This window comes from Sabethes cyaneus, chromosome 1, assembly GCF_943734655.1.
Source record: "Sabethes cyaneus chromosome 1, idSabCyanKW18_F2, whole genome shotgun sequence".
Classification (NCBI taxonomy): domain Eukaryota; kingdom Metazoa; phylum Arthropoda; class Insecta; order Diptera; family Culicidae; genus Sabethes; species Sabethes cyaneus.
Genome location: NC_071353.1, coordinates 69448670 through 69470746, shown reverse-complemented (window position 1 = coordinate 69470746; position 22077 = coordinate 69448670). Strand labels below are relative to the sequence as shown.

General features: G+C 37.8%; 1 protein-coding gene across 1 annotated transcript; it reads right to left on the bottom strand.

Annotated features, from left to right (window-relative positions):
• Window positions 1-605: 605 nt before the first annotated feature.
• LOC128733174 (isocitrate dehydrogenase [NADP], mitochondrial-like) lies at window positions 606-16601 on the bottom strand. Its single transcript, XM_053826829.1, has 4 exons — window positions 16389-16601; window positions 2240-2936; window positions 1924-2175; window positions 606-1863 (listed from the first exon to the last, which is right to left on the bottom strand). The coding sequence occupies exons 1-4, from the start codon at window positions 16477-16479 to the stop codon at window positions 1578-1580; spliced, it is 1326 nt and encodes a 441-aa protein (XP_053682804.1). The 5' UTR covers window positions 16480-16601; the 3' UTR covers window positions 606-1577.
• Between the last annotated feature and the right edge of the window lie 5476 nt (window positions 16602-22077).

Below are 22077 nucleotides of genomic sequence, written 5' to 3'. Positions count from 1 at the left end.
TTGATTATTCTGTTAAAACCCCACAACAATATAGTCACACACATTTTGCTTGAATACTAGCATCATCTGTGATCAGGGATGCCACATATGATTCTGTGTTTTTTGTTGGAAAGTTCTGGCCATCTGTACAGTGAGGAAAAATATCTGTGCAAAAATCTGTCCAATGCAAAACAATGAGAGTGAAAGAGACGGAGAGTCATTTCGCTGACTATTTCCTTCTCTTTCACTCTCATGTAAAAGCTCAAAAATCTGTTTAATCTGTGTAATTGGTGAAAATCTGTATTCTGCGCATACAGATTCTGTACAAGCGATTTCTTTCAAATATCTGTTAAACACAGAATAATCTGTGCATGTGGCAACCCTGTCTGTGATCGAAATTCCCACATATCAACTTCAACAGGAGTATACCCCGGACGCTTGTTCGTAGTATTTTATAAGTGGCCTTCTCCTCCTTTCGTTAAAAAGCGCCATTTTGACGAATATGGCGGAATTCCCAACTAACACTATATTTGAAATGACTGTTACAGCGTGCGATGAATGAGATACCTAGTGTTATATCTTGTCTTGTCTGTCGAAAAGTGGTGATGATGACTAAAATAAGGTGCAAGAATATTGATTTTTATTTGGATGTTTCAACTTAAATTATGATCACAATCTAGTCAAAACATACATACGAGCATATGGAAACGATAAGATGTACACAGGAAATGGCTCTAAAATAGTATAAGTGCAATCTTAGGGTAACGCCAGAGTAAACGCGACGCGACTTCGTCCACATTCGTTTAAATACGCAGCACTTTTTCGCTGGAAGCAGGGCTGCGTATTTAAACGAATGTGAGCGAAGTCGTGTCGCGTCGCTGTCGCGTTTAGGGTAACCAACGTATTTTAGACCCCATCAGTAGCTGTACATAATTTGGACACTTACAGCAAAACCAAATGGAAGTGTCCAAATTATGTACAGCTGCTGATGGGGTCCAAACCCTACCCTACTCTGTACGGGGCCTTAGATTAGATTAGATCTTAGATCTATGCTTTTTAGACATGCCATTTTTTGCAAATTCAATCGTCAGTAAAGTGGCTCCTAACGGCAAGAGCGTTTACTAACTTGTCACAGTGTTCGTAAAGCATTCTCATAGACACACGTTTGACTATATCATATGTCATTAACACTTATGTTAAATGAGAAGGCGATGCAAAGACTATGATAGTCTAGTAAATTCTGCCGCCGGTAGATAGTATTGAAGGCATACTTTTTACTCATGTACGATGAAATCAAAAACTGGCATATCTAGTTCCTTTTATAAGGTGCAATGCAAATCATTAACAGCATGTTGGAGAAATCGACATCAACACCTGTTTACATCTTATTTACGCGTAAATGTACACTCATAAGCGTAATTTTGTATTTGGGGATTTGGAGTATCTTTGATAGTAGTTTTCTAGAGGCACTAGACTGAATATATCGAATGGTTTGCAATTAATTTAATAGCAATTATTTGCACATAGATTTTGTATCTATAAAATGGTAAAATGTCCCTGATTTTGCTTAGTGTCACTCAGAAGTGATTTTGGATGCTTCATTTTTTCCACGAACGCTCTAGCTGATCAGCGATGGCTTCTAAAAAGTCTTGTGTGTTAAGGTACATGCCTTCCTTCGTGTTCTTCATTCCATGAATGCATATGGCCAAGTCTTTGGTCATTTTTCCAGATTCAACCGTATCTACGCAAGCCCGTTCAAGTGCAGTGGCAAAGCGACCGAGTTCAGGGGTGCTATCTAGCTTAGCACGATGTTCCAGCCCACGAGTCCACGCAAAGATTGAAGCAATCGGGTTGGTGGATGTTGGTTTTCCCTTTTGATGTTCTCTGTTACATACATATTTGAATTTATTGAGGTTACTCATAACATATGAATAATATATTTACCTGTAATGACGTGTTACTGTACCATGGGCCGCCTCAGATTCGATAGTTTTTCCGTCTGGGCATACCAGAACTGAAGTCATTAACCCAAGTGACCCGTAGCCTTGCGCAACAACATCGGATTGAACGTCTCCATCGTAGTTTTTGCAAGACCACACAAATCCACCATCGGACTTTATAGCCTGGGCAACCATATCATCGATCAATCGATGTTCGTACCAAATCTTTGCCTCCTCAAATTGCTTCTTGTAGTCTCTAAAGAATTAGCATCATTAATAAAAACTTAACTAGACTAATAGAAATAGAACCTAATGCTAACTTTTCGTAAATTTCCTGAAAAATGTCTTTAAAGCGACCATCGTAACGCTTCAGGATTGTGTTTTTGGTGGATAAATATAACGGCCATTTTTTGCCCAGCGCTATTTGGAAGGATGAGTGAGCGAACGATTTAATAGAGTCGTCCGTGTTGTACATGCCCATAGCAACACCACCGCCCTTGTACTTAAACAGCGTATGTTCCTCAGTTGTTCCATCATCACCTGTGTAAATCAGTTTTACGGTGCCTGGTTTGGATACAACAAAATCTGTGGCTTTATACTGGTCACCATGGGCATGACGACCAATAACGATAGGTCTAGTCCATCCAGGCACAAGACGTGGAATGTTGCTACAGAGTATCGGTTCACGGAATACTGTTCCTCCGAGAATGTTACGGATAGTTCCGTTTGGACTGAGCCACATTTTTTTAAGCTTGAATTCCTCTACCCTTTGTTCATCTGGGGTGATTGTTGCACATTTTATGCCTACGTTATGCTTAAGGATTGCATTCGCAGCATCGATTGTTACCTGATCATTCGTCTGATCTCTATACGGAAGCCCAAGATCGTAGTACAAACACTCTACTTTAACATAGGGGAAGATTAGTTTTTCTTTTATAAACTGCCAGATAATTCTTGTCATTTCATCTCCGTCCATTTCGACAATGGGTTTGACAGCTTTAATTCGGGTATCCGAGCCTGCGAATAATACAAGAGAAATTAGTAAACACTGACGCGTGTGTGGGTCTTTTCTATGAAATTTTATTCTGGATTGTCCGGAATTATTGCTGTAAGTTAATTTTTTACAGAGAAACAGATTTGATTTTTCTGTGTCAAGCAGGATTTTAAAAGTTGGTTGGTATTGAGGTCTAGGCACGCTAGTGGTAATCCACTAGAAATATTTATTGTGCGATGTTGATTGGCCAGTTGCTCTTTTAGAGTTTTTGTGAGTGGCTTTCTAGGGTAAGTGTACCCATAGCGGAGTAGTACCAATACTGGTGGTACTTGTGTAAAATGCGTACTTTATGAGGTGAAATGCAACTATGCTTCTAAACAGCATTTATATAATGTGCACCTGGACTATACGGTTCGCTTAAATACATCTCTTTTAATGGTAAAAAACTCAGTTTTTTTTAAATTAGCAGAAACAGTTTGTTGGATTTGCTAAGATTTCCTGAGTTCAACCTAACTTTGCATAGCTGCTGATATAGGTCCTGCATTCTGTTTTTTTGACGTAGGACTTACGGCAAGTTTTGAGATAGGGTGTCATTCCAAAAAATCGAAAAATGTAGCGTCACGAAAAATGAAAGGTTTTGAGCGCTAATAGCTCAGCGGTTTTCCGATCGATTTTCAATGTTGTTACACCAATCGATCCTAAAATCTTCTAAGAATTGACCCAAATGAAGAAAAGTATGGATTCTTGATGTTAACCTATTAAAAAATTGAAAATAATGAACCTATGTTTTACCAGAATTCTCGTTTCGTGATAGGTTGAATGATTCTTTACGATGATCTAAACCTATACCAGTTTGATATCTGTGCTTGGGAAGTAAGCCAAAACAAGTGACCAAGTTTCCTCATTTCAACAAGATTTCTTAACACCGCGATTACGCCCGGAAGTACGCCAGAAAGGGTGACAAAACCCCCTCGTGCCAACAGATTTCTTACGAACGCGATTAAACCTAGTCCGATTTGATGTCTGTGTTAGGGAAGAGTGCCAGAGAAAATTACACAAGCTCGTCGTCCCAACAGATCGCAAATTCTTTACTGCGAGACAATTTATCCTAGGCGAATTTGATGTCTGTGTTTGAAAAATGTGCTACAGCTGTAGTGTTCGGTTATAATATGACTGTATGAATACGCATGCTTGTCGTTTCATTAGAAGTGTAGTGAAAAGATGTGCTGTTGATAAAATATGATTAAATTGGTAAAATCCCTTCAACGTGGGGAACCATAGGTAATAAAAAAAATCTTTAATTTCTGTAAGGTAGCAGGAAAGCAATAGTTTATGTCATTGATTTTGTTAAATTGTTTCCAAATGCACATAGAAATAACTCTGAAATCTCCTGAGGATTGAATGTATGCAATGTTACTACTTTGATAAGTGTTACATACAAAGCATGTAGCATGTATATATGTTGCATTTAGCATGTATACATGAAGAATCGAATGATTACAAGCATGGATACATGCTACTATCCTTACAAAGAGACTTACGTAGTCCTACGTCACCTATATATGCGGTCGTGTCTTGTACACAACCCCTCTGATTTTTTAACATTATTTATTCATAATGTTAGGATATATTAACCTGTCGAGAGTATTTAATATTTAAAACTGCCTATTCTGCGCAAACAAAAAGAACCAGTTTGCATAAATGTTTGTAGTAGTAACTGAATGTTTTGAATAGGTACCATCTCACCACTAGATAGAGTCGGTAGGATCGTTGTCGTTGCAACGATTACTAACCCCGTATTTTTTTTTTAATGGCCGCCAGCGCTACTTGGGCTATATGGGAGGCCCCGTTATTGTACTCCGTAATCCTGTACTCTAACAGCTGGCTCTAACAGTCTGTAGAAGAGAAGGATCGAGTCTCAGAAAGATGCCCAAAGCTTTGCTTCGCTGTTACCACTACTATGGGTAAATTATTTATGTTAGGAAAAATATTTCTTTTTGAACAAGCTTGACTTTTTATGATTCTAACAGTGATTTTTAGTCTTATAATTCATGCGGTCTGCTAGGAAAAGCCAACAGTCGCTCTCCCGCTTTGCGCGTTCATTCGAAGAATCTAAACTGCAAACTGACTGGAACCTGGAAGCATAAGATGACGTATTTTTTCGTTTCTCTTTTTGTCTCCAATCGGCTGCTCACAGTAATATTTTGTCACCCGCAGTCGGTCCGAGTCAAGCAAAATGTTCGTTTGTATTGGATGGAGTCCGACCGACTTCTTCCATGCACATGAGTTGGTGGTTTTTTTAAGTATTGAATCATATGATATAGGGATGGGAACTATCATTGAAAATCGTTACTGATAACTATCAGTAGTTTCCAGTACGTTACTGCTAACTATCAGTAAATATCAGTAATTTTACCCATCATGACATTGAAGCAAAAAAATAAGAAATTGTAATCCATCAGGCGGGCTTTATGGGGGCTTACGCAACTACAGACCAGAGTTTTACCGTCCAACAGATCTTGCAGAAATGTCGAGAGTACAGCGTATCCACGCATCACATCTTTATTGGTTTTAAAGCAGCATACAATACAGTCGATCGAGACCAGCACAAAACCGGTTTTTCGGATAAACTGATGTGACTGATCAGAGCGACATTGGAACGAGTGATGTATGTCGCGCGTCTCCAGGACTCGTTCGATAAGCAGCGAGGGTTGAGACAAAGTGACGGGTTTTCCAACATGCTGTTCAACGTCACTTGAGGAGGTGATCTGACTAGTAGGCATCGAAATGAGGGGCATGATTTTCAACAAGGGTAGCCAACTCCTAAGCTTTGTAGATGACTTTGATCTCATAACCAGGAACCTTGCAGACTGAAAGAAAAGGCTAGGAGAATTGGGCTAAAACTAAATACGTCGTAGATTACATACATGAAAAAACTACAAAAAAGAGGTTCTTAGGAAACAAACGCGCGCCTCTCACAGACGGTAACCGTTGACAGCGACGAACTACAAGTGATAGATGAGTTCGTGTACTTGGGATTGCAGGTGACCGCGGACAACTAGTAAGGAGATCCAAGCGGAAAAGCGGGCCTATTTTGCTATTCGCAAAATGCTACGATCAAGAAGCATAGGCTGCCGTACAAAGCTCACAATATACAAAACCCTTATTAGACTAGTAGTTTTTTATGCACTTGAAACCGTGTTCGAGCGGAAGGTACTGCGGACGATTTTTGGCGGAGTACAAACTGAAAGTGGAGGGTGGCGGTGACGTATTAATCACGAGCTACTTGCACTGCATGGAGAGATTCCCATCATGTATCTGACGAAAGTCGGTAGTCTACGGTGGGCCGGGCACGTTGTGAGGATGCTTGACGACGGTACGATGAAAAAACCGTTCTTCAATCACCCCATCGGGCATGGGGTCTCAACGTGCGAGATGGCTCAACCAAGTTGAAAGTTATTTGCGAGTTCTGAGACGGCTGGGAAATTGTCGACAAGTGGCCCAAGGTCGAGTTGAATGGAGATGACTGCTTAACGGGAAAATAGCAGTCATTAACTTTTCGTCGGAAAGCGCAATTTCGGAAGCAGTTTTGGGTCCAAAAGCGGGATTCTGTTCGTAAAAATGTAAATACTGCATTCTTCTTGCCAATCTAAACTCAGCGAATATATTTTCATGAATAGAATTTTAGTTTCAAACAAAAAAACTGCTTTTGAAATTGGCAGAATCGATGACGACTAATTTCACCTTAAACAACATGAGCCACACCGGCTCTAAGCTGCTGCTGACGACGACGATGACATATTGTGTCATCCTCGTCTATCGAACACAACTACCGACCAATAAATTTAATCTCGCTAATTTTTCTAACGGGACGACGTAACTATATCAATAAACATCAATAACAGCGAAACCTTGCTGATATTTAGTGATATTATTGCTTACTGATAACTATCAGTAGTTAATGATAGTTTTCCCATCCCTAATACAATAGCGCGGTTGCTTTTCGATAGCGTGGTGACTGCCAGTCATTGGAATGTTTTGCAGTCATTCACTGTTCCAAACGGTAAAGGCCACTTGATCTAAACGAAAATGTTAAAAATGTTTAAAATGCAATCGTTCTACCGTTCAAAACGGAGGCAAGACTGAGCAAGCTGCTAGTGGCGTTATGCATAGCGTTCGTATTCCATAGGGTTGCCAAGTGGCCGGTTTTTGGCCGGCCCGACCGGTTTTTCACTTGCAAAGCCGGTGGCCGGTTAATCCAGCAAAAAGGCCGGTTTTCCGACGTATGAAGCCGGATTTGTACTTTTTGCCTGGTTTGTTAAATTTTCTGATAAATTTATTACCAATCCTGAACAGTGGATCATTGAAGATAGCTAGTTTTGCAATGATAATACCTTGCTTCTGGCGGTAATATACACACAGAGAACAGACTGCCAGGTAATTGACAAAAAGTGTGTAAAAGGTTTTTATGTAATCTACGAGTAATCCTTCAATAGGGCACCCCTCGAGCAGTAAGTGGCAAACTAAATCTTGATGTCGCTGCCATCGTTGCTATGTAACTCCAGCACAAAGAAATATTGATAAAGGTACATGCATATTTTTTGATGCGTTTGGTAAACTATTTCTGGAGGGCGCTACCAACAGATTTTACACACAAAAAATCAATTACTTCCTTCGAGCCTGTTAATCTGTACTCTGTGATATACATTAAATCGTCCACTAGCGCCAGAAGCCAGTAGTTGTCACTTAAAAACTAGCTATCTTCAATGATTTACACAGGAAACTGTCTAACGCACATTACACATTACAGACAAATCCTCTAATATGGTGCTACAAACCCCTCCGCATTTGTTGAAGGTAGGACCGACCGGCCGGTTTTTGTAATTTTCAGACTTGGCAACCCTAGTATTCCATCACTAAACAGACGGTGTGAATTTGAATGCGCAGTGGTGTGACTGCGGTAGAAAAAAAGGATCGGTTGAAGCCACCCCATCGGCATCTCTATATCGAGTTGCAGTGAACGTCTGCGACAGCATGTCCTGGGCTCAAAATTTGACAGCGGGCCCAAATCAAGCTGCTGGCAGTCGAGTGAAACGAAGTGATGAAATGCTATTTCATTTTCGATCACGCTGAGATGTTGGCTACAAAAGCATGGTTGCCTGTCGAAGGGGTGGTTGAAGCCCTGGTTGGGACATCCATATGAGATGTACGGGAAGTTGACATAGGACTATCGGAATTTTATCAATTTAATAGAATTCATTGTTTTCGATTACTATTTATTACCAACGGGTTGTTTTTCTTCCACAAATGGACTATCCAGAACTAAACCATCTGATTGCAGTCATACATGATTTGTGATTTGCAGTAGCAATTTGAAAGTTCTCGCGTGTCTTTTTACACATTAGCACATTTAGAAGAAATGTTCTTGTTTAAAATAATATGTAAAATTGGTGAAAAGTTAAAAATATTGCTAACCAAAAAATAGGAACGAAGAAATGCATAATATGTAGCACGTTTCAACACGTTTTGCTATTGTTGCAGTTAAAAACCGTAATAATCGACTCGCGACATTCGGTTTTATTCTTGTTCTGTGTGTCGCAACTACGTCGCACGAGGTGCACTGTGATCGCACATTGATGCGCTATATAGAGTGCACCACGTGCGACGTAGTTGCGACACACGGAACAAGAATAAAACCGAATGTCGCGAGTCGATTATTACGGTTTGTTGGCGTGTTGGCGATTGGTGCAAACATATTGAAAATCGATCAGAAAACCGCTAAGCAATTAGCGCTCAAAATCTTTCATTTGTCGTCTCACATTTTTCGATTTTCTGGAATAACCCCTTATACCAGCTACCTTCCTGAAAGACGTAGTCCTACGTCAAAAAGCTCTAATAGGAGGACAGAGATATTGCGGCGCTTATAATAAATCCTCCTGCTGTGGCGGTGGTAACGCGCTCAGGAGATAACCGCGATACAACCGCAAAATTAAAATTTAGGTTTTCTGGGTTGTGGTTCAACAAAATATCAGTTTTGTAGCATGTTTGTCGTGGAAAATAATTGATTTGGTTTTTCAAATACTAAATTACTATAATAAATTATGCTGTTATCTTTTGGTGGTTTGGTTCAGCTGTCAAGATAACCGCAATGTGAGGATTATTCTTGCAATTTGCAATAGTGAAGAGCTAGAACAACTATTCCGAGCTAATTAGATGCGCAAGTTCTATGAGAAGGTAAACGAATTTTATAAAGGACACACACTGAAGCCTGATATATGATGCATTTCTTAGATGAGTATCTCAACGGCGATATAACAGAAGGAGATGGAACTGAAGTTATCCTAGCAGTGCCTATAAACAATAACCGCTGCAAAGGACCCACTTTCGGCAGGCTTCTACAAAAATGGCCAAGAACCGCCAGCAACGGCACTATATTGGATTATTTCAAGGATGTGAGTGTAAGAGAAATTACCGCATGAGTGGATGGAATGTGTGGTTTGTCCCATCTACAAAAAAGCAGAGGGGTTGTGTACAAGACACGACCGCATATGTTGGTGACGCAGGACTACGTAAAAGTCTCTTTGTAGTGTTAGTAGCATGTATCCATGCATGTAATAATTCGATTACATTCATGTATACTTACTATATGCAGCATAAATACATGCTACATGCGTTATATGTAACATTTACCAAAGTAGTAACATTGTATACGTCCAACCCTCAATATATTTCAGAGTTATTTCTATGTGCATTTGGAAGCAATTTACATAATAAAGAACATACACTATTGCTTTCCTGCTACCTTACAGAAATTAAAGATGTTTTTCTTACCAATCGTTTCACCACTTTGCATAGTGCGTTGACCCATAGACAAAAATTGTTTTTCACTTTTTTTTAATCGGGTATACTAAATATTTAGAATTGTTTATAGATGCCTACTGCTATATAACCAAGTATTAGTTTGCTTGGGAAAGCGCCACAACTACTATTACAAACATTCAAACTGTCAAGTTGCAGAGTGGATTTTACTTACAAATTTTGCTTTCATTTTTGAAGGTTATTCATCTCGCTCGTAAAAGTTTCATAGTTCGTGTAATCAAAATCTTTAAAATGAAGAATAACAACCAAGGTTATTAGAATAAATTTTGATTATAGAAGGAATTCATTTTGACCACACTCCTTAAACATCGCCCCATAGAAACGACATAGATATTGACCTTCAAAAAAGCAAAACTCGTACTTTGATTACTGATTTAAAAACCTGATTTAATCCACCTATTGGTGAAACGGACTTTAGTTATACCATATCATTTGTCATTTGAGATAGAATTCGACACGCCTTCGGAACATAATTAAACTTTTTGATAACACTCACTATGGTAGTTATCATTAATACATATGCATGTGTATGTAATATACTGACAAATTTGTAGAATATTTTTTTCTTGGGCAGGATTGATATTTGAGGGGGACCCTCACTGGAAAGTCGAAAACTAGTTTGTTTTGCATTTTCAGGAACCTTTTACCTTCAGAAATGTTGAGCCCAAAGTATTTTTCGGTACGTGGGTACGTTGAAGGGAAGTGCAATGCTGTACCTACAATAGTTTAAACATGTAAAAATTAACTATCTAAATTGTGACGTAGCCGCTTTTCGATATCTCAATTTTTCAATTTTCGCTGCATTTTTAAAAAATCATTACACTTCGCAACCAGTAAGAGCTAGATAGTTACTATGTACAGCAAAGTTGCCTATTTTACTGTGTTCTACAACTTTTGTGGAGACACTACTTTTTTGGACGCATTTAAAAAAACAAAAATTTGTAACACATTAGCGTAGGTAGATATACGGTCACCCTAATAGTGTAGAAAGTTGCGCCATATTTTTTAAATAAACTCTCCCAAAGACACACTACCTGAAAAATTAAGCATTTTTGCGCTAGAGCACATGATCGCGTTTTTTTCTGTTTGGTTCATATCAGTAAAGTTTGCTTAAATAATTTCATCAATGTTTTTCAAATAACTTTTGACTGGTAAGGCCAATTCTTATAAGATTTAGCAGATATGTTCACAGCGTTAAGGCCTCTCGTTTTATACTAAGATAATTGAAATCTGATTAATTATCTGGTTAAAATCGTTATGAATAATTGTAAATTTTATTATGCTGTACACGACTGCTCATAACTTTCAAATTAAACATCCAATCAAAAAACAAATCAATAGTCATCTATGAGGCTATATTACCTACCCAATGAGACTAATAGCGCATAAATCAGTTTGGCCGTCTCTGAGAAATGTTCGACTAATTTACACCTTGAAAAAGCACATTTTTAAGCATTACTATTGAACCGCTTGATTGTTTCCAATAAAACACTCCTAAAAACTTTGCAGTAGCAAGAGCCTTCATTTGATACTAAAATTGTTGAAATCGGTTGAGCGGTTCCGGAGAAAATCATGCCACGTAATTTTGACATTTTTGCTTATAACTTTTAGACTAATCCCAAGTTTTTAGTCTTGACCTTGAAATGCGGTCATACATATATATTAATATTTTTTGAAACGATGGTTCTACAATTGATGAAGGGACGGTAGGGGACAAAAAAAATATTAGTATGTATGTATGACCGCATTTCAAGGTCAAGACTAAAAACTTAAGATTAGTCTATTTCATAGGAACGGGGCCTTCCCTCGAAAACCCGCGCCGAGAAACGCGGCTAACACACGCTGATAGACGAACAACGTCATGCGCAGTAACTTCCAAGTCGTAATGGCCGGCATAGTGTCGTCGCCCTGCCAGTAAAAACCAGTTAGATTAAAACTTCTCGCTCGGTGGTAATCTGCAATAGATGTTGGAAGAGGCACAATATGTGTCGATAACCCAACCAAACGCGTCGCTATCTTGATAAGTGGATTTTGCAGTTTCCTTTTGTCCAGCGCCTCTATCGTTCAAAGGTACAAGTAGCAGCGAACCACATGGCCTGGCGGGTGTTGTGGGTTCGAATCCGGTTATAATCTCAGATTATAGCTTGGTTCGACTCTTGCACCTTCCAGCATTGGACAAAAGGTAGGAGTCAAAATGACTACTTGTCAAGCGTAGCTACCAATATCCCCCCCCCCTCCTTTCCTTTCCGCTCTTCCCCTCCTTCACCAAAAAAAATTTTTTTTTTCATTTCTGTCCACTACCGTCGCTTCATCAATTGTAGAACCACCGTTTAAAAAAATATTAATTATAACTTTTAAACAAAATGTCGGACCGCAAAACAATTCAATAGTGATCTACAAGGTGATAACACCTTTGAAATAAGCGTTATAGCAAACGAATCGGTTCAGCCATCACCGAGAAACAGACGACTAAAGTCAAGCATCACACACACACACACACACACACAGACACACACACACACACACACACACACACACACACACACACACACACACACACACACACACACACACACACACACACACACACACACACACACACACACACACACACACACACACACACACACACACACACACACACACACACACACACACACACACACACACACACACACACACACACACACACACACACACACACACACACACACACACACACACACACACACACACACACACACACACACACACACACACACACACACACACACACACACACACACACACACACACACACACATTGCTCAATTCGTCGAACCTTATCGATTGGTATTGGTAAGAATTCAAACTGGTCACTTTTGAGTTCCGGTAGAACCGATGTCGGATGTTCCGCAATGTCCAGATCGACTCAAAATGCAACCAAATATGCACTAAAGAGCTCGTGTAGAAAAATCCTGTGATGTGATACCCCATTTGCCATATTTTCGAAGAGAATACCAAATGACCATTTTTGAGTTCCGGTAGAACCGACAACGGATGTTCCGGAATATCCAGATCGACTCAAAATACATCCAAACGTCCACTAAAGAGATCACGTTGAAAAATTCTGTGATTTGATACCCCATTTGCCATATTTTCGAAGAGAATTCAAAATGGTCACTTTTGAGTTCCGGTAGAACCGATGCCGGATGTTCCGGAATGTCCAGATCGACTCAAAATACATCCAGCACTAAAGAGCTCGTGTTGAAAAATCCTGTCATTTGATACCCCATTTGCCATGTTTTCGAAGAGAATACCATATGACCTCTTTTGAGTTCCGGTAGAACCGACAACGGATGTTCCGTAGTGTGAGGCGTGTGTTGTAGTGTTAAAGTCATTACTAGTGACTACAAATGAAATGGATAACTTTTGCGCAGTCAATTAAGCAGATTTCGAGTTTTATTTCATCTGTTACTTATGATGTCAAAAAAATCCCACCGCGATCTGGAATATTTCCGAGAAAATGCAACCATAATTCACCGGCATATTTTTTCATTAAAAGCCAGTATTATGTGGTTCTTTTAAGACTGATTACTTAAAAATCGAATGAAAATCAGTAGAGATAGAGCCAAAAGTGTAAATGAAAGTACCGTAATTTTTGATGTCGGGACGTAAAGGTTAACTTACACTTTTTTCGTTCATTCGGTTCATTAGGTTCTACTTGCGAGAGAGAAATAGAAAGTAAGATATAGTAAAGAGAAAAATAAACCAAGTCTCGATTTTGTCAACTTTGGCGACACGCATTTGTTGTAAATTTCGAAATCTTACTGTAATATCAAACAATAATTGCAGAATCAATAATAGGACACCATACGAACCGTTGCTTTTCAAGAGATGGCGCTTTTCTAGTGGTAGTAAAATCAAAATTTCTATGTGTACCTACCTGCAATCACTAATCATATTTTATTTGTGGTACAGTTACTCTGCTATACTTAATTTTCAGGACTTCTGCCTAATTTTCATTGAAAAAAACAAACTTTTCCCATACCTCTCTATAGCATCTTACTACCATTCATCCGAGAGCTCGGAAAAGTGATTTGATACCGTGCGAGAGCTAGGAGCTGAATATGTTTGCGGCATTTTAATTCGAAAAAACTAAATTTTGCAACATGAACGCAATAAATAAAAACAATGTTTACCAACTAATTATTGGTTTAGGTGTCAAACGTTATATTGCGTTTAGCGATAAACACAACAGAAACTGAGATGCATGAGAGAGTAATGTTGCTGTGTTGAGTAAATTTTTTGTCGCGCAAAATTGTTTCCGAAATACACAATATTGGTTACAAACAGGGCTATCCCAAGTAACAATTTCAAGCTGATCAAACGCTTTTATAGCTGATTTTATTCAACCTGCGGCTGATCTATGGTTTTGATTTAGAAATGAAAACCTTTTTTCAGCTCTTAAACATCTAAATCTGGTGATTTTATCAAGCTTCAGGCTAATTAATAGCTGCTTTCGAAGCTGCAATGAAGCTTAATAGAAACTTTTTTGCACTTTCAAATAGCCAGTTTGCGCAACGCTGTCAATTCTATTTTTAGAACGAGAAATAGTTTTGCAATCTACTTTTCCAGTCGCTTAATCAACGCTTCATCAACCTTTATGCAGCCAAAAAAAATCTATTTTTAAATTTAAAAAAATGGAACGCGTCATTTTTATTTCGCCGTCAACGCGATATATTTTTAGTTTCGAATAACTTTAATTCGTACAAGTAAGCTAGCTAATTAAAAATGCATGTTTTTTTTCCGGGAATTGAACCCGCCATCTTTTGATCCATAAGCACTCACCGTATGATCCGCCCCCTTTGCATCTGCAGAACAGACGGTGATAATATCTTTACACCTGAAGCCTAGCCCGCCTAGCGTGAAGCAGTCGATAATGTCGATAACTGATAAACTTTGGCTGTCAGCCGAATTGCGAAATTCTATGATCTGACAGTATGTGTGCTGTGAGCCGAAAAAAAACGCGGTAGAAGTTTGTAAAGCCACTTTAACACCCTTAAGCAGACTTAAAGTAGTTTGAAAGCTGTGAGCCTAATGAAAGCTTCCACTCTACATTTTAACACCTTTAAGCAGCCGTAAAACGGTTTGATGTTTATGGCTGTTTAGAAGCAGATTGTTTAGCAGAAAAATCCGTTATTAAGTTTTATTATCAGCTTTTGGCAGAGAACTGGTTTGAAAAACTTAAAGTAGCTTAAACATCGCTTATTTAAACACCATTTGAGTGCTTACTTTATGCAGCTTTGATCGCCTTAAACCAACCCGTAAACAGCCATTGCTCTTACAATTCAGCTACCGTTGTTACTTGGGTATGGTGTGCTTGTCAAACTCCATATATTCGATGCGTTACTAACATACACCAAAAATTTGGCTCTTAGGGTTACCATTTTTCCAAATTAGAGTGACCAAGAAATGTGAGCAATATTTTTATAAATTTTTTACTTTCAATTAAGGCGTTTTTAATTGTTTAGAAATTGAAATAACAGCGAAGAAAAAATTTGACTTACATATAAAACTAAATCGACTGTGAAACTTTAAGCTCGTTTTAATTAATTACAACAAAAATTCATCGCGACAATTATCAATGACCTTCAAACAAAACAAGTTTGGTTAGCTTATTACGAATAGACTGAATGCTTTTTACTATTGAGTATTTGTGTTTTTATGAAGAACGAACATTGGAAGAACTGGGATTGTTGTTTTTGAAATACTATTGCAAATACTAAATAGGAGGAATTTTTTATGGGGATGATGATTTCAATGCTAGGTACGAAATTTTCGCTTGACACCACCCCCCTGGTTACAAAGTAACGATATCTGATGTATACAACAGGGAAAAATTGATAGTTGCAAGCGTACTCTCACACATGGCGCATGATGAAACACTAGCGCCAACTTCTGTTATTTATTATCAGAAACTAGAGACGTGTCCTACTAGAGACGTGTCCTATTGTAATAAATATACAATCTCAAAACGAAACTAAAACTGAATATTATGTCCTACGTCACTATTTCGTACATCCTACGCAGATGTGCACCTTAAAGTTTTTTGTTTACATTTTTCAAGATTGGTTTTCGTATGGGACTGTCAAATTGAAAAATTCATTGACCGACAATAATTGTATGTGAGTTGCGCCCCCAGCTTGTAGCTTCGGCCTGCTTCTATTTTAGATCCGCTTCTGCTTTTCAGATTCTGCGAGAAAACTGTCACGACTCCTTACCCATATATTTTATAAATTTATGAAACACAAAAGCAGACAGTGCCAAACAATTAGAATTACACCGAAAATGCCATCCACAATCCTACTTCAAATCAAATCACACCATTGGAGTATTTATGAAGATTAATACATAGTTGCATGTAGCGCTTAGCGGAGATACTGTTTATATTGGGCACATTTTTTTGTCTCCACACTTTTACAATTGAAAGAGACAAAACTTGGTTCCGCAGTTTCCGACCGGCATTGTTTACACTTATATACTTTTTTTGTCAGATAGTACCGCAAGCACACGGCGTCGCGTCGTTTAGGAGAAAATTGAAGCATAATACTTACATCTGTTTCGCACTGATATCACCGAAAGTGGAATAGGATTGTTGTAATTTGTACTTAGATATTTCCCGAATCTCATAAGTGAACGAGCCATTTTGTGTAAAACTGAACAATTTTATAGAAAAAATTTAAGTTAATGTTACACTTTTTCGAAAGGATGGATGTTGGATTATCAAATTAAGGCGTAAAGATTAAAAAATAGTTAATGGTTGCAGTTATTCATAAACGAGTAAAGATACAACAATCAGAACGATTGAACCGGGACTGAGCTAGTGGCTATGGTGGCAGCTCTGCCAGTATCAATTCACAGTTTGTCTAAGCTTCGTGAGATGGTAGTAGTTGATCTGATAAAGAGCCAAACATATAACCAGTTGGAATGGAAACTGTGAGAATACTCACGAGAGTCGTATTTTCAGTTAGTTCACATATTCACACATAAAAATCCCGGGTCTTTATGTAGACGTTGTTTATATGAGCAAAAATGCGAACAGTTCCTGTTGAGCGATACCAGAGTTTACACAAGATATAATTGGGCAAGTTTTGTTTCATTAACGTAGGCATTATACATACGTAATTAGCTTGATTATTTTAGAATATATTTACATACAATTTAATAAAAATACTTGATCGCTTTCCTCCCGTAGAAGGAACAGAAAGGGTTGCAAGCTTCCAATTGAACTTGTAGTTGTATTTTGCGCCATTTTTAAATATTTTGTGTTCCGTAAATGATTTTATGTTGTTTAAAAATTTTCCAATAGAGAGGAATTTTTATTGAATTCTTGCATTTCTTCGACGAGTTGAAGTTTTATAAAAGCTACTGATTTATTAATTACCAGAACATTTCTCTGTGACTGAAGTTTTTTGAGCGTCTTAATGGACTACGAAGATTGAAATCAAAGAAAACTTTTTTACGATTGAATTCTACGAATAATAGTGAAATTCGATTGTGAATTTTTTTCTTAATTTCAATTTCAATCAAGCTTTCCTGTGAGTATAATTTTTAAAAAATGTCAGGCGTCTTAGCTGCAATAATTGTAAGATAGGATGTTAGTTAGGCCATTACAAATATTTTATAAAGTTTTTGTCCTTCCGGTGTTCGGCCACTGAAGGGGGGGGGGGGCGGAAAAAAACAAAGTGAATTTTTTAATCGAGCAAAAAAAAAACATGGATTTTAAGAATTTTTGTTTGAGGTTTAAACGTGAAAACCGAATCTGTTCTTGCTTATAATATATACGTTATTATTTTCTATGCAAAAATATACGGAAAAAGACAAACACGAAGGAAAATATTTTTGGACGATTTTCGGAAATTCTATTGTTCGAATTTCCATTTCTGTTTCGTGCTAGAAGCGTTAATTCAACTGGGAGACTCATTTTTCGAGTTTTTCAGACTGTAGAGCCCACAGATAATTGATTTTATAAAAAGAAATTTGACTGATATCCTACAAATTATTTTTTGCCCCCCGATTTTTCAAGCCAATTTCCAAGGGGGGGGGGGGGGTGACAAAAACTTTAAATATGATTTGCAATGGCCTTACTACAAATTACTACAAAAAACGTAATCTGATCAGTGATTGTAAATACAATTTTATTTGATATCTGTTAGTACGCAATTAATCAGTCTGTATTGGTGTTGAGACAGTGTGGCGAAATTTCAAGTTCAATAACCTGCCTATATGCTTTATAGGTTTGTTGTTATTGCATACTATATAAGAACGAAGAAGTGCTCAGTCTTCTCACAAAGTTCAGTGTTCACTTATACAGATGCGTATTTTCAGCAAGATATATGCAACCTTGTTTCTTAATTCACGATAAAACATTTCGAAAGAAAACCGAAATGAATTATATAGTTTTCATTTTGAGTAAAATGTAGATTTACACACTGAGCTAAGTATAATAAAATCTCGAAAGAGTTAACTCGAAAAAATTTTAATTATCCGGAAAAGTTTTACGAACATTCTAAAAAGTTATTTTTTCTTTAACTATTCTGAGATTTCGCTTTCATTAATTCACTCACGTTTGTTTCCTTCCTTGTTGGTTCTTTGTTTTTTCGTTCAATTCCTGCTTTTGCACAGGTTTATGCATACTTCGGTCATAGCAGATATTAAGGTGATTGAGGTAGCCAGTGTGTTTAAACCATTATACCAGTCAGCTGCACCTTGCAACTACAATGGACTCTCGGAAAAGTTAATCGATTGGGGAATGGGTCGATTAACTTTTCCGAAATATTAACTTTTCCGAATAGTCCTAAAAATCATTGAAAATGATAAATACAAAAGCGAAAAATGCATTCCGAGATATAGGATACACATTTTTATGTATTTGGAAGTTGTAATGGAAAGAAATATGGAGCAAGATCTTATAGCAATCACTCAAATTAACTCGAAAACCCGGGAATGGAAAGAAGGTCCTGCGGGCCGAATGTCATATGCCATTCGACTCAGTTTTAAAAACTAAGCATTTTCTCTTAGTTTTACATTGAAAATGGGGAATTACTTGTTTTAAAACGCTGTATCTCGGGATCGGCAAAGAATACCTCGGGGCGATGAGTGATTCTTATGAAAAAAACCATCTGCGAAATACGATGAAGTTGAAATTCTTGAGTTAAAATTGTCTTCATTGAGAGAAAAATGTAAATTTAGTTTTCAAATTGAGTTTAAAAATATTTGGCAGCACTGGTGCTCAAAAATAATATCCTTTTCGAATTCCTTGAATGATTTCCTTTGAAAATGTGAAAATAGTGTCTTTCTAAACTTAATATTGCCGAAGATAGGGTAGATGCTCGATTAGTTGCGCTACTAAGCACGATATAACTTCATTTTTCTTGTTTATTGAGGTACAGTGGTAACCCGATTTTGTCACTCCCCGATTTTATCACTCCCCGATTTTGTCACCCCCGATTTTGTCACGTTTTTGACCCGATTTTGTCACCCCCGATTTTGTCACGTTTTTTACCCGATTTTGTCACGCTTTTGATTTATCAAAAGTTTAGTTTGAAAATCATTTTGAAACATGTCAAATGTGTTAAAACACTGTGAAAAGAACTGTGTTGATTATCGTCGAGTTTTCACAAAAGTTGTTTCTTATCTCCACAACTATAATAGCTAGAAGGTCACTTTCTTTGGCAAAGTTCTTTATAATCATCTTCTCAAAAATTTTGTAGAACATTGTTTTGCTCTATCTCTTACTGCTTGAAAAATAAATTTTCTATCTTACTTTTAGGGGGGTTAATCAGAGAATCGTTCATACCAAAAGAAAGAGTTTTTTACGCTATGAAATTTCTATGAATATAGTTAACCAGTATAATCAACCATTTCGGCGCAAATGAAAAACGTGTGTTTTCATACCTGAGGGACTGCTGTGAACAGGTGACAAATGTCCACAGAGAGGTAGAGGGAAGTGCGAAATGTCCTTAAAGTGATCAGAATGAAATATATGTAGTTCGTTCTAAGTTATCTGCAAAAACATAGAAATTGAAAAAATACCCGATTTTGTCACTGTCCCTTTTTTGTCACCCCTAAATTCATCATGGGGGTGACAAAATCGGCTTATTACTGTATATGCTTCAGTTAATGCTTGTGGGATATAAATTGATCAAATACAAGCTTTTTGTCACAAGGCAAGACAATTGCTTTCGTTGTACGAGAAGCTTTATAAAGAAAAAATGAATTTTCCGATTCAATTATATTATACCAACAGTTACTGTTGGTACAATATTTATTTTGGTATAATAGTTATTTTGCTGTTGGCAGCTGGGCGCGTGGATGCTCTCTAGAAAGTAGTCTCTGGTTGGCGGTACGTGCCGGGAAACAACGGAATATTGGAGAAACAATTTTAAAGATGATTTTGAAGCTTTATGTCAATACCTGAGTTGTTATGCAGCGATTTTTGAAAATTCGAAAAATTACTAAAATGGCCACAATTTTTTCAAAAGAAAATCGCAAATTAAGAGCTCATTAAAAATTTAAAAAAAAGATATCAAAAAGTGGTTAGGCAACAATTTAGACAATTTATTTCTACATGCTGGAAAAAAATTTAAGTCAAAACGGTTCACTAGATTCTGAGAGCATGATGAGCTGTTAAAGTATAAAACTATTGTCAACTTGTACCAAACGGGTCTGAAATGTTTTGCATTTATATAGTCTGACGACAATCCCCTTGCCAGTCATCTTCTGCTTTGTTAATGTTCATTATTATCATTAGATTAATATTCATAAAATTTGTGTACTCGAGAGCGGATTATGAAACATTCCCCTTCTTTTATCTTCGTTCAACTGTTACAATTACAATAAAATGAGACCGCATTTGAGTTTTCATAAAGTTTTGATCATAAATAATAGCAAAAATCAAACCAGAAAGGTTGTGCTCCAGACATGATCGCGAAGTTGACGTAGAACTCGGTTAGGCTGGTTTTCGCGAAGAAACCTCGAATATTAAAGAAAACGTTTTACACCATATTGATATATGTGTAGTGTAAAATAGCGTAAAGTGAGGTAAAACAAGCAGCATAATAGTAATACTATATCTTGCTTAATCAATTGTATTTTTGGTAGGTGCGCTATTTTTCATATCAAAAACGAATATTTTTACCAGTGCCAAAATCGGAGTATTTCAGTATAGAAATCTGCCTCACACATCCAGCTATTAACAAAGTTCTAAGAATTGACCAAACTCGTGACTTTAGTCATGACCTTGAAATGCGGTCAGGCATATATTATTTTTTTTTTGAAACGATGATTCTACAATTGATGAAGGGACGGTAAGGGAAAGTAATGAAGAAGGATTTTTTCGGGAATGAAGGGGAAGGGTGGAAAGGAAGGGGGGGGGGGGGGGTAATAGGTAGCTATGGTTAACAAGTTGTCGTTGTGACTCACTGACTCCTATCTTTTGTCCAATGCTGGAAGGTGCATGGGTCGAACCGGACGCGGACTAACACGCTTTCGGACGAACAGCGTCACAAGCAGTACCTTGCAAGTCGTAAGGGCCTGCATAGTGTCGTCGTCCTGAAAGTAAAAAGACGTTAGATTAAACTTCTCGGTCGGTGGTTTCTACAGTAGGTGAAGGAAGAGGCACAATTGTGTGTCTAAAAATAGACCAACCCATGTCGCGCTATGGTTAATAAGGGGGGTTGTGCAGACTTCTTTTGTCCAGCGCCTTTGTGGTTCAAAGGTACACGGGTACCAGTGAGCGACACGCCCTGGCAGGTGTTGTGGGTTCAAATCCGGTTATAATCTCTGATTACAGCTTGGTTCGACCCATGCACCTTCCAGCATTGGACAAAAGATAGGAGTCACAACGACAACTTGTTAACCATAGCTATCTATTACCCCCCCCCTCCCTTCCTTTCCACCCTTCCCCTTCATTCCCGAAAAAATCCTTCTTCATTACTTTCCCTTACCGTCCCTTCATCAATTGTAGAATCATCGTTTCAAAAAAAAAGTTCTAAGAGAAAACTTAAGTCCTCAAAATAATATGTTATTGCTATAAAAAGAGAACAGCATTAATGAGATAGTTCATAACTGCATTGTCGCTATCGCTTGTTTGCAGCGTTAGAAAATCAAAAAGTCTGAGCGTTTCAGTTGGCCTTAAGGTACGGCACTGGTCTAATAAGCTAGATGTCGCATGTTCGAATCTCTACTGAAACAGGCGGTAAGAGTCAAAAGATTTGTAGCACCAGTCCTATAATTGTCCTG

Excerpts from the sequence above, each read along its gene's own strand:
- LOC128733174 (XM_053826829.1), bottom strand. The coding sequence starts at position 16,479 with ATGGCTCGTTCACTTATGAGATTCGGGAAATATCTAAGTACAAATTAC. Across the intron at positions 2,176-2,239 it reads TTTCAGGAAATTTACGAAAA|AGACTACAAGAAGCAATTTG; the intron begins GTTAGCATTAGG and ends CTAATTCTTTAG. Across the intron at positions 1,864-1,923 it reads ACAGTAACACGTCATTACAG|AGAACATCAAAAGGGAAAAC; the intron begins GTAAATATATTA and ends TGTATGTAACAG.